Consider the following 12,807-nt stretch of genomic DNA (forward strand, 5'->3'; position numbering starts at 1 on the left):
CAGCTTCCCCAGTAACTGGGACTACAGGAGTGCACCACCATGCTTGGCTAATTAAAAAAAAAAAAAAAAAAATTGTGGTGATGGTGTCTCTCTGTGTTGCCCAGGCTGGAGTGCAGAGGTACAATCATTGTTCACTGCAGTCTTGAACTCCTGGGCTCAAGTGATCCTCTTGCCTCAGCCTGCTGAGTAGCTGGGACCACAGGCATTAGCCACCATGCCTGGCTAATTAAAAAAAAAAAAAATTTTTAGTAGAGATAGGGTCTCACTATGTTGCCCAGGCTGGTCTCAGACTCCAGGCCTCAAGCAGTCCTCCCGCCTTGGCCTCCCAAAGCACTAGGATTACAGGTATGAGCCACTGCACACAGCCCTTGAGTTTTTTTCTCATTAGCATGTGTATTAGCTTTTTAACTGGCACAGAAACAAATTACCACAAATTTAGCAGCTTCAACAACATAAATATATTGTCTTACAATTCTGCAGGACAAAAGCCTGACTAGGCTGAAATCCAGGCATTGGCTGGGTCAGGTTCCTTTCTGTAGGCTCTGAATACAATCCAGTTCCTCGCCTTTTCTAGCTTCTAGAGGCCACTCACATTCCTGGCTGGTGGCTTGTCCCCCATCTTCAAACAGCAAAGGCAGAGTCAGAGGAGAGCCTTCTCACATCACGTCACTCTGTCCAGCTCTCCTGTTTCCCTCTTCCAATGCTGAGGACCTCTGTGATTGATTACATTTGGCTCACCCAGATAATTCAGGACAACCTCTCTATGTTAAGGTCGGCTGATCAGCAACTTTAATCCCCCTTTGCCGTGTAAAATAACATATTCTTGGATTCCAGGGATTAGGATGTGGGCATCTTTGTCTGTTCTGTATGTGTGTGTTTGAGGGGGTGGGTGGAAGCCATTATTCTGCCTACCACAATATATCTTATCAATAATTAAAAAGAATCTTCTAAGAGAGGACTATTGTAATTTGGGTACAGATAGCATTTGCATAGTGCCATTGCATCAAAATTACATTCAGATTGCATTACTCACTGGTGGAAAATGCTGTAACTCTAAAGCAAAGTATTTCTCTTTAGTTGCATTTATGTTGATTCCCATGTTTTCCTTTTCTTTCTTTTTTTAATTTTTTTTTTTTTTTTTTTTTTTTGAGACAGGGTCCTGCTCTGTGACCCAGGCTGGAGTACAGTAGCACAATCATTGCACATGCAGTGAGTAGTAGCTCACTGCAGCCTTGACCTTCCTAGGCTCACATGATCCTCCCACCTCAGCCTCCTAAGTGGATGGGACTACAAGCACATGCCACCACACTCAGCTAATTTTTTATTTTTTGTAGACACAGGGTTTCATTCTGTTGCCCAGGGATCTTCTTACCTCGGCCTCCTAAAATGCTGGGATTACAGGCATGAGCCACTATGTCTGGCAACTTCTTCTCTAGTAATGATTTATATATTATAATCTTGGAGTCTAACTATGATTAAATAGGCCCTTCAATCTCTATGACCGACCCAAATTTATTTCATAGACAGGGTTATTGAGAAACACTTGGCACAGTGTTTCTCAAATGGGGTGATTTTGCTCACCCACAGGACATTTGGCAATACCTGCAGATGTTTTTGGTTGTCACAATTGAGAAGACGGTGCTATTGGCATCTATTGGGTAGAGGCCAAGGATGCTGCTAAGCATCTTACAAAACACAGGACAGTCCCCACAACAAAGAATCATCCAGCCCAAAGTGTCAATCGTGCTGAGGTGGAGAAACTCTAGCTTAGCAAGATGCCAACCTACAGCACCCCACCCCCCAACTGAATTAGGTATTAGTAAATGGATCAGAATTGTATTAGTATATTGATTTGTATATTGATTGAATTAGATGTTATACTAATTAGATGATGAGTCAACAACTAAAATTCTGGTCAAAAGATCAACTGGAGGAAACAGAAGATGGGTAGATCAGTACATACCAATCTGTGTGAAATGTGAAAGGTAATAAACTGAAAGAAAGTAAGCCTGATTTAGAGGCTTAATTGATGCAATTGATGCCCTTCTCTCATGGTTCTCATCGCTACGTTTTTTCTTTATCAACATTGCAGGTGTTCCTGGCTCTATGCCAAATGCATCCTGGACTGGAAACCTCAGAGCTATAAAGTGGAGTGACATGGAAGACAGTCACGGAGGCTGTCACGGTGAGGCTCTCGTTCCATGCTTCTAGGCCACTGCCTGTTGGTGTTAGCAGGAAGGTAGCTCTGGAATCCAGGGTTCTCATGGAGAGAGAATCGCTGCTATATTTAGACCAATCTGTTAGTTATTGGACAAGCCAAAGGCTCAAGACACAGTCCTTCAAAAATAAGTTTAAACATCTCACTGATGTTCTCCGACTTATAATTACCTAGGGAGATGGAAAGATGGGTTCAAATCATAGTGACATTTTTTTCTCCTTGCTAGTTTTCAGCTTTCTTTTTTTCTTTAGAGGCAGCGTCTCACTTGTCATTCAAGCTAGAGTGCAGTGGCATGAATACAGCTCACTGCAGCCTCAACATTCTGGGCTCAAGCTTCACACCTCAGCCTCCCAAGTAGCTCGGACCACAGACATGCACCACCACACCTGGCTGATTTTTTTTTTTTTCTTATAGAGTCAGCTTTCTTCTTGTTTATTCCTCTTGCTGTGCCTTCTGAGAGTCTAGCTATTCAGAGGGGAAAGCCATAAGGAGGAGAAGTGATGTCATGTTCTCACCACAGAGAAAGCTGGGTCCCCAATCCTCAGGCCAGTCCCTGCTCCCCCTACAGGCAGCCTTCCCAGTGGCTTGGAGAGCTGTTGGGGTTTGCACAGCTCTGGCATGATGGATGGCAGGTGACACTAGCAAGAAGGGTTCCCCTCCAAATGGAAAAGAACTAGAAATCCTAAGTCATTTCCATTTCTATAGAACTTTATGAAGAAGAGTTTGTATCAGTCCTGGCACACACTGCATTCAGAATATTGCCCAGCACATACCAGGCATGAGTAGTAGTTTGCTAGAGCTGCCATAAGAAAATGACACAGACTGGGTGCTTAACAGAAATTTATTTAGTTCTAGAGGCTGGAAGTCCAAGATCCAGGTGTCAGCAGGGTTGGTTTATTGAGGCCTCTCCACTTGGCTTGTAGGTGGCATTTTCTCCCTGTGTTCTCACATGGTCTTCCCTCTGTATGTGTCTGTGTCCTAATCGCCTCTTCTTCTAAGGAGACCAGTCATACTGGATTAGGGCTCACCCTAAAGGTCTCATTTTAACTTAATTACCTCTTTAAAGACCCTGTCTCTACTCTGAGACACTCAGCGTTAGGATTCAACATATGAATTTAAAGAGACAATTCAGCCCATAATATGTAATAAATATTTATTTAGTAAGTGATTGTTTGAACGAATGAATCAGTGAATGAATGACAATATGGCGGTTTGGCCTTTTCTCCCTATGGTAACAAGGCTTTGCCTCTACTCATCAGTCCATCTTTTTTTTTTTTGAGATGGATTCTTGCTCTATCACCAGGCTGGAGTGCAGTGGCAAGATCTCAGTTCACTGCTGCAACCTCCACCACCCGGGTTCAAGCGATTCTTGTGCCTCAGCCTCCAGAGTAGCTGGGACCACAGGCGCATGTCACCACACTCAGCTAATTTTTGTATTTTTAGTAGAGACGGGGTTTCACCATGTTGGCCAGGATGGTCTCGATCTCTTGACCTCGTGATTTGCCCCCCTTGGTCTCCCAAAGTGCTGGGATTACAGGTGTGAGCCACCGTGCCCGGCCCCATCTTACCTGCACCTAAATGTTAAATGTTTCAGGTGAAAATTTCCAAGTTGCTCCATCTCTACAACTCTCCATTACACCAACTTCTTTTTCATGTGTCTCTTGATGGTCTCATCCCACTGTGGACAGCAATGTTCTCATGCCACTATAAAGAAATTTCGGTCCATTCTGAAGCATGTTGATATATTTACTTTAATCAGCCCATATTTTCTTCAGGGGATAGTGCATGCCACCTGCCTATGTTCTTTTTTTTTATTTTTTAATTTTTTTAAAGATGGAGTTTCGCTCTCGCCACCCAGGCTGGAATGCAGTGGCACGATCTCAGCTCACTGGAACCTCCGTCTCCTGGGTTCAAGTGATTCTCCTGCCTCAGCCTCCTGAGTAGCTGAAATTACAGGCACCCACCACCACGCCCAGCTAATTTTTGTATTTTTAGTAGAGACGGGGTTTCACCATGTTGGCCAGACTGGTCTCGATCTCCTGACCTCGTGATCCACCTGCCTCGGCCTCGCAAAGTGCTGGGATTACAGGCATGAGCCACCGCACCCAACCTGTATTACCTTCATCAGGCCTCTTAGCACTTAGAATGATCTTCAACCTGGAGTGCCCATCTCTGATTACAATGTCTTTGTCACCTCTACTAGTTTCCTTCACCTACTTACATCCTACTTATTTTACTGTCTTTATTCCCAGAGCAGAAACTCCAAGACAGCTAGGATTTTTGACCAGTTTGTTCACTATTTTATGTCCACACCTAAACCATGTTGTTATTGTTTGAATTGAACATTTCAAGCTTTTTCCTTCTGTGAGTTTCCTTCCGAGGACTCCCTGTCTGACCCGGGTATTGTAATCAGCCACTACAAGATGTCCTCACCAACATTTTCGGTCCCTTTGCCATTTTGACCCTATAAGGCTGATTCCGAACCCTAATCATTACCACCGTCTGCCTTTTTTGCCATTTGTACTTCCCTAGGCAGAGTATTGGTGGAGGGTGTTGTGGAACTCTCTTAAGACATGCCCATCATTGGTTCCTGTCACCTAACTTCAGCTAGGCCTCCTGGCTACCTACGTATCCTTTTGTTTACCCATTATTTTCCTAGTGCCCTTCCTAAGGGACACTTTTTCAGCTTTCCTGCTCACCTTTAAGTTCCCAGGGTGTCTTAGTCTGATTTCACACTGCTGATGAAGAAATACCCAAGACTGGGTAATTTATAAACAAAAAGAAGCTTGATGGACTCATAGTTCCACATGGCTGGGGAGGCCTCACAATCCTGGCAGAAGGCAAAAGGCACATCTTACTGGTGGCAGGAAAAAGAGAATGACAGACAAGCAAAAGGGGAAGCCCCTTATAAAACCATCAAATCTCATGAGACTTATTCACTACCACAAGAACAGTATGGGGGAACCGCCCCCCATGATTCATTTATCTCCCACTGCATCCCTCCCACAACACGTGGGAATTATGGGAGCTACAATTCAAGATGAGATTTGGGTGGGTACACAGCCAAACCATATCACAAGGTTATGCTAAAACAGTCTTTCCTATTCTCAAAAGCGACCATTTCAACTCGAAAAAGAACTTTCAAGATATGTGATCAAAATTCATCATCTAGTCCCTTGTCATGTCATGCTGTCCCACCATCTTAGAGTGGTTTGGACACATTCTCTCATTGTTCCCTCCTGTTTCAAGAGGAAAAGTCACCCATCCTCCCAACAAAAACCACCAGCTATGGTCTCAGCTATCTGTGGGCCCCCTCTCTCGGACCCTTACCCTTTTGCATTCTCAGCCTTTCCCTTTCTGCTGCCTCTTTTCCTTCTCTACAAAGCATGTACTCATTTCCCCTATCTTGAAGACGTCGAGTTGTCTATGAACCCTCTGCTTTCTCCAGGCTGAAAGATTCTTTCCTTGTTCACTTCCATTTCCTTAAGCATATGCTTAAGACCTGTGTTTTCGGTTCTCGCCGCCTGGTCATTCTTTCACTTCCTACAATTCTGGCGTCTTTCCCCAGTGACTTCCACTCTCTCTTATGCTTCTTCCCAGTCCACTGAATTAATCACCACATTCTGTCTGTCCTTCTGTACTAGCGTCTTCAATATCCTCCCTTTCTCACTCATCACAGACATTAACTTTGAACGAGCTCTCCAGTTTGTTACTACTGCAGCCGGTTTCTAATGTACCCTGCAAAACACTTCAAAATTAATCTTGCTAAAATCAGTTTCATCATTTGATTCTTCTATTCAAAAATCTTTAAGGACTGTCCATACTTATGAGATACAAGGCCCAACCGTTCAGTCTGTGAAGTCGGTCAACCAGCAATTGTCCTACTATGTGCCCAGAGGAATCTCTGGAAAATGATTGCAACTTCCTACTATTCTTGTTTCTAACCTATTCCTAACAAAACCGCCTCTCCCAGAAAGTCCCCACCCCAAAAGCTATTGAGGTTAAAAAAAAAATTCAATATTGACATGTTACATCACTGAGGTTTATTACACATCTAGGCAGAGATATAAAGTAGTCACTTGGATAGCCTAGAACTCAGGAAAAAGATTTACCCTATGCAATCCATAAAGACCTCTTCCACCTGTACCACTGTAGGACTTCTCATCTGTAACTCTCATTTAGTAATACAGTAGGCCTCCCTTATCCACGGGGAATACATTTCAAGACCCTCAGTGGATGCCTGAAACCACAGACAGTATGGAACCCTAAATGTACTTTGTTTTTCCCTGTACATGCATATCTATGATAAAGTTTAATTTTTGAAACAGGCATAGTAAGAGGTTAACAATAATAACTAATTATAAAATAGAACAATTATAACAATATGCTGTAATAAAAGTTATGTGAATAAAAGTAAGTTGTGTGGAATAAAAGTCATATGCTCTCTTTCTTTCTCAAAATATCTTAATATTTTTGGATCATGGTTGACCTCGGGTAACTGAAACCTCAGAAAGCAAAACTGCAGATAAGGGGGGACTACTGTATATGAATGGCCTTGTAACACCTATTATGTTACTAACACAATTTCAATATTAATATTGACATAATAAACAGTAATTAACATCACAATTAAAATATTAACATCTGTTATTTTATGCCTTCTATGATTTAACTCTCGTTTTTTTCGAATAACGTATTTGTACCTCTTGTTCTTCTAAATAGAATTGCAGTTCTTTGTGGGCTGAGACTGCACAATCATATTTCATTTGAATCCTGTAGCATTGGCACAGTTGTAGTTAGTCAGAGAGTACCTCTAGTATTCTGTAAGTTCAGCACCCTTTTGAATGCAAGCATGTTTTGACTCTGTTTCTTGTTCTTTCTTTTGCAGGCCACTATGTACATGGTATTTGTATCTATGGAAACGGAGACTTAAAGTGGCTGGTTAATTCACCAAGCCTGTTTGCTAACAAGTTTGAGCTTAATACCTACCCCCTTACCGTGGAATGCCTAGAACTGAGGCATCGCGAAAGAACCCTCAATCAGAGCGAAACTGCGATACAACCCAGCTGGTATTTTTGAGCTATTCATGAGCTACTCATGACTGAAGGGAAATGGCAGTTGGGAAGAGGAGCCTGTTTTTGTGAGAGACTTTTGCCTTCGTAATGTTAATGGTTTCAGGACGTTTATAGCTTCAGGACCTGGCAAATAATGATACTTAAAATGTCCACTGGACACTGTGAAATACACTAACAGGATGGCTGGGTAGAGCAATCTGGGCACTTTGGCCACTTTTAGTCTTGCTGTTTCTTGATGCTCACCTCCATATTAGTTTATTGTTAGGATCAACAATAATTTTAAATGACCTCACATCTTTGAACCAGATACTCATATTCAAATGTTCTAATAAAAAAGAGGATTGTAGATAATACTATCTAGGAAACTAAGAATTAGGTTTCTTTGAAGAAGGAATCTTTTATAACACATTAACTGTCACCACTGTGCTCAACCAGACAGATACTGAAACAGCTTTCTGGGTAATTCACCAATTTCCTTTAAAACATAAGCTACCTGAATGGAGAATAGATCTTGTTTCTGAGTTTCAACACTAGCATTTTTGGTTTACTCATGGCCAAATCTCTGTATATAGTATAAAGTCATTAACAAGAAACAGGATATGCTTTAAGACAGAATTCACTGTCTGTTGCTTCAGTAAAAGGACCTCGGGGAAATAGAACATTTCTCTCTTACATGCCAGAATGTAGGCTGGTCCCTATGTCATGTCTTCCCTTGAGAACACTAAAAAGTCCTTGCAAGAATGGAGATATGCATTCAAGAGAGGTGCTATCACATAGATCTAGTCTGAAGTCTGGAACACTTTCCTCTTCTGTGATTCCCCCCTCTCCCTGATATTATCTTACTTGCAAAATAGAGACCAAATTCTATCCTGTGAGGCTTTTAATTGAACCATAGTATGCTCTGAGTAGCTTTACAATGCCTGGTACTGATAGTAGTGGCTCGATTTTTACGAGCCTTCAATTGTAGATGAGCATCTCTGTTATTTATCCCTCATCCATCCATCCATTCATTCATTCAGCCTACATTCAATAAACATTTCTTGAGTGTCTCTTATGCACAGGACATGTACTGAAACAAAAAGGAAACACAAGAGCTTTTTCACTCTAAAAATCTTGGCAATAATGTCAACACCGGAAAGCCTCCTCTGGAGAATCTTGCAGAGTGATTGTAGTTTAATACAGGAATGCACAGGGCTGTGTAGCATGATACCAGACCCAGGAGATCAGTAATTACAAATTAAGGGTTAAATCAGAGATTATTCAACAGAGAGGGAGAAAGGAGGAGACGGAGAGGGGGCCTGTTGTGTTCCAGCCATTCTGGTATTCCTTTATGTATCTAATTTCATTCAAACCTCACAACAGTCTTCTGAGGACCTTATGTAATTACTCCCATTTTGCAGATGAAGTAACTGAGGCTTAGAAAGGTAATAGCACCAGGGAACAATTTCTCTGTGTGAGAATTAGGACTCTGTTACTGGTCTTCTCGGTTCATTTCCTGAGGTGGATTTACTGAGAGAAGGTGAAATAAAGCCATATTTAGTATACCAGAGAGGGTAGATTTTAAGAATGGTCTCAGTGTTAATATTGAGAGGAACTCCTGTCAGCTCAGAAAAAATGTGAAGTCTACTTTACTACTCCTGTAATACTAAACCGTTGAGTTTCTAAATATTTATTTATTCTAACAAAAAGCAGTTACTACAATGGATGACGCATTTAATGAACAATTTTATTTTTTTTCTATAACTGTGCCTGTTGAATGTCAATCATATTTAAAGGGAATGACTTTGAAGTAAAACCTTTTTTCTTGCTACTGAAAAAAATGGAATTGTTTTGGGTGGTAAAGAGTTAAGGAATAGGGAAGGCTGGTCACAGAAGCAACCCTCAAAGGCCACATGTAGAGAGGCCAGCCCCGCTAAGGTGGCCAGAGTGGGCTCCAAGCACAAATTACCATTGCTATAGATGGGACTGTGTCCCCCCAAAATTCATGTGTTGGAGCCCTAACCCTCAATGTGATGGTATTTGAGATGGGGTCTTTGGTAAGGGAAGTTTAGATGAGGTCACGAGTGTGGGATCCTCATGATGGGATGAGCCCCCTTATAAGAGCTCTGGCTTGGGCCAGGCGCGGTGGCTCACGCCTGTAATCCCAACAGTTTGGGAGGCCGAGGCAGGTGGATCACTTGATGCCAGGAGTTCCAGACCAGCCTGGCCAATATGGTGAAACCCCATCTCTACTAAAAAAATATAAAAACTAGCTGGGCTTAGTGGCATATGCCTATTTGGCAGGCTGAGGCATGAGAATCGCTTGAACCCAGGAGGTGGAGGTTGCAGTGAACTGAGAGTGCCCCACTGCACTCCAGCCTGGGTGACAGAGCGAGACTTTGTCTCAAAACAAAATAGGTGGGGGGATAGGGAGTGCACTCAGGGTCAGCAGTGAAATTTAAAAATTGTCTCTTTTCAACTTATTTCAATGACAGCACCTGAGAAGAAGAAACGTTTTTTACACTGGATGTTTCTCATGTAGAATGAGAAATCTTTCTGGAATTGATGTTTACATGCATGTTGTTGGTCATCTCTCTTATGTCTTAAACACTTTAATGTTGGAAGAGCATGGTGTTTGGGCTAGTGGATTTCTGACAGCCATGGGAATGCCCTGAAACTACTGTATCTGATGTTTGTTTTCGATGAGGTTCCGTGTTTTGTTTTCTTGGGAATAAATTAATATATTGTTTTCCAGTTTGGGGATACTGTGTATTTTTATATGACAATTGGTTAAAAATCCACTAAAGGGTATGTCTAACAAGGCAATTCTCCTGGTATTAAGCAAAATTTACATTCATACATACATGCATACCTGTCTAAGAAACATCCATCCACTGAAAAATCATTACACTTTCCCATTGTGGGGTGTTGGGGAGAGTAACTGGGAGTGATAGAGAAAAGAGGACGCAATAGAAGATCATTGTCATTTGAATTGGGTATAACCTTTTTTTGGGGGGGGGTAAGGGTACAACTGTTTTTAAAATTTGAGACAGGAATAGGTTAACTTATTATTTACCTGCCTTTATTATTCATTTGAAAAAATCAAGATATACATTAGGAAAAAGTTTTATGTTAATATTACCATAATTACTCATCAAGTGCCAATGTTTTTGAGCAGCATTTCAGTTGTAAGTTTGCTAAATATTGCCTCTAACAGACACATGGAAAATGATCAATACTAAAAATAAAAAAAAAAAATCATTTAAAGGACATCTTATCCATCATATTTTTTTCAAATAAAAATATTTTAAAACTAAAGTGAAAAACATTTTAAACTATAATAGTAAATACATACATGCTCATAAACATGGAAATAATGAAGAATATAGAATAGAAAGTGCACTACTTTCTCCAGACCTAATCACTTATTTGCTTTTTTGGTTTTTGTTTTTCTGAGACAGAGTCTCACTCTGTCAACCAGGCTAGAGTGCAGTGGCACAGTCATGGCTTACTGCAGCCTCAACCTCCTGGGCTCAGGTGATCCTCCCACCTCAGCCTCCCAAGTAGCTGGGACCACAAGCATGCGCCATCACACCTGGCTAATTTTGGTATTTTTTGTAGAGACAGGGTTTTGCCATGTTATCCTGCCTCATCTCAAACTCTGGGCTCAAGTGGTCCACCTGCCTCAGCCTCCCAAAGTGCTGGACTACAGGCTTGAGCTACCACACCTGGTCATATCTGGTATATCTTCTCAAATAGTTTCTCAGTGTACTGATGTAATCTATAGCAGTGCTGTCCAGTAGAATTTCTGCAATGATAAAAATGTTCTACATCTGCACTGCCCAATATAATTGCCACTCACACAAGCTATTGAGCTCTTGAAATGCAGCTAGTATGACTGGGAAATACTCTTTTACATTTTATTTAGCTTTAATTTTAATTTTTTTTTTCTTTGAGACGGAGTCTCACTCTGTCACCCAGGCTGGAGTGCAATGGCGCGATCTCGGCTCACTGCAACCTCCACCTCCTAGTTCAAGCAATTCTCCTGCCCCAGTCTCCTGAGTAGTTGGGAGTACAGGTGCATGCCACCATGCCTGGCTAACTTTTGTGTTTTTAGTAGAGAGGGGATTTTGCCATGTTGGCCAGGCTGGTCTCGAACTCTTGATCTCAGGTGATCCACCTGCCTCAGCCTCCCAAAGTGCTGGGATTACAGGTGTGAGCCACTGCACCTGGCCAGCTTTAATTAATTTAGAAAACCACATGTGACTAGTGGCTATCATTGGACAGCACAGTTATAGAGGCAAACATCAGTTATATGTATGTGCTTGTGTATACAGTGGGAATACCATAAACACATAGATATGCTGGCATATTTTTTCAAAATGAATTGATTATATAAATGAGAGAAATAATATATCTTTGCAACTTGCTGTTTTAGACTTTTTTTTTAAAGAGAGACTAAGTCTTGCTCTGTCACCCAGGATGGAGTGCAGTGGCATGATCGTGGCTCACTTCAGCCTCAAACTCCTGGGCTCAAGTGATCCTCCCATATCAGCCTCCCAAGTAGCTAGGACTATAGGCGTGTACCACCATGCCCAGCTAATTTTTTTATTTATTTTTATTAATTTTTGTAGAGATGGGAGTCTCACAATATTTTCCAGGCTGGTCTCAAACTCCTGGTCTCTAGCGATCCTCCCACCTTGGACTCCTAAAGTGCTGGGATTATAGTCGTGAGCCACTGCACCTGCCCATAATGCAATTTTAAATAGTAGCAGTGGTAGCAGCTTTCCTTGTGTTGTTTCCAACATTAAAAAGCATGTTGAATTACTGTTGTTGGAGATTTGATATAGCTTTTTAGTAGATACCTTTTATTGAGTTAAGAATTACAATAGCAGAAAATAAATATAAATGTTATGATTCTAATTTTTTAAATCCCAGTTGCTATCTCTTTTTTGTTGACTGATATAATTATGGGCGACAATGTGCTGCTGTTTTTAATTTTTTTCCCCACATATTAATTCAAAAGGTAAGGAAAAAGGTTACTGCCCCTGCCTTTTTTTTTTTTTTTTTTTTGAACAGTTTTTTTAGTCTCTCTATTTCCTTTTCCTTTTTTTTTTTTTTTTTTTGAACAGCTAGAATTGAGAACCGTGGCGTATGCCAAGCAAGAGATTGGAGCAGGGATCCATTTAAACAGAGACCCACACAATTGGAGCTTGGGAACACAAATGCCTGAGCTGGAAGGTGTCTATTGTAACTTCTCCCTCTACTGGATGGGATGGTTTAGGCATTCAGGGGTCAAGCCAATTGGAAAACACATAAGTGGACAACCTCCAAGGGCTGACTTCTGACCTTGGAACTACGATGTCTTTGAGAGGAGGAGGACATGGGTGAAGCTGACTCTGCTCACCTTTCCATGAGGAACACCTACAAGCTCTGAAAGTGATGGGAATCCACAGTGGCCGAATGGAAGGTCAACCTCGACAATCCTGTCTGAGCCCAGGAAGCCCAACCTGCATCTCGGGAAGGATCTGGGGG

At 41.6% G+C, this 12,807-nt stretch overlaps 1 protein-coding gene across 2 annotated transcripts in view; it reads left to right on the forward strand.

Moving 5' to 3' along the window:
- Positions 1-10,026, forward strand: part of LOC105546449 (N-acetyllactosaminide beta-1,6-N-acetylglucosaminyl-transferase) — a 74,846-nt gene extending 64,820 nt beyond the window's left edge. For both annotated transcript variants that reach the window (XM_011989641.1, XM_011989640.1), the window contains exons 2-3: positions 2,093-2,185; positions 7,107-10,026. In XM_011989641.1, the coding sequence (XP_011845031.1) occupies positions 2,093-2,185; positions 7,107-7,297 (284 nt within the window). In that variant the 3' untranslated portion in view covers positions 7,298-10,026. The remainder of the gene's footprint in view (positions 1-2,092; positions 2,186-7,106) is intronic.
- The last annotated feature ends 2,781 nt before the right edge of the window (positions 10,027-12,807 follow it).

This window comes from Mandrillus leucophaeus, unplaced genomic scaffold, assembly GCF_000951045.1.
Source record: "Mandrillus leucophaeus isolate KB7577 unplaced genomic scaffold, Mleu.le_1.0 Scaffold36, whole genome shotgun sequence".
NCBI classification, from domain to species: domain Eukaryota; kingdom Metazoa; phylum Chordata; class Mammalia; order Primates; family Cercopithecidae; genus Mandrillus; species Mandrillus leucophaeus.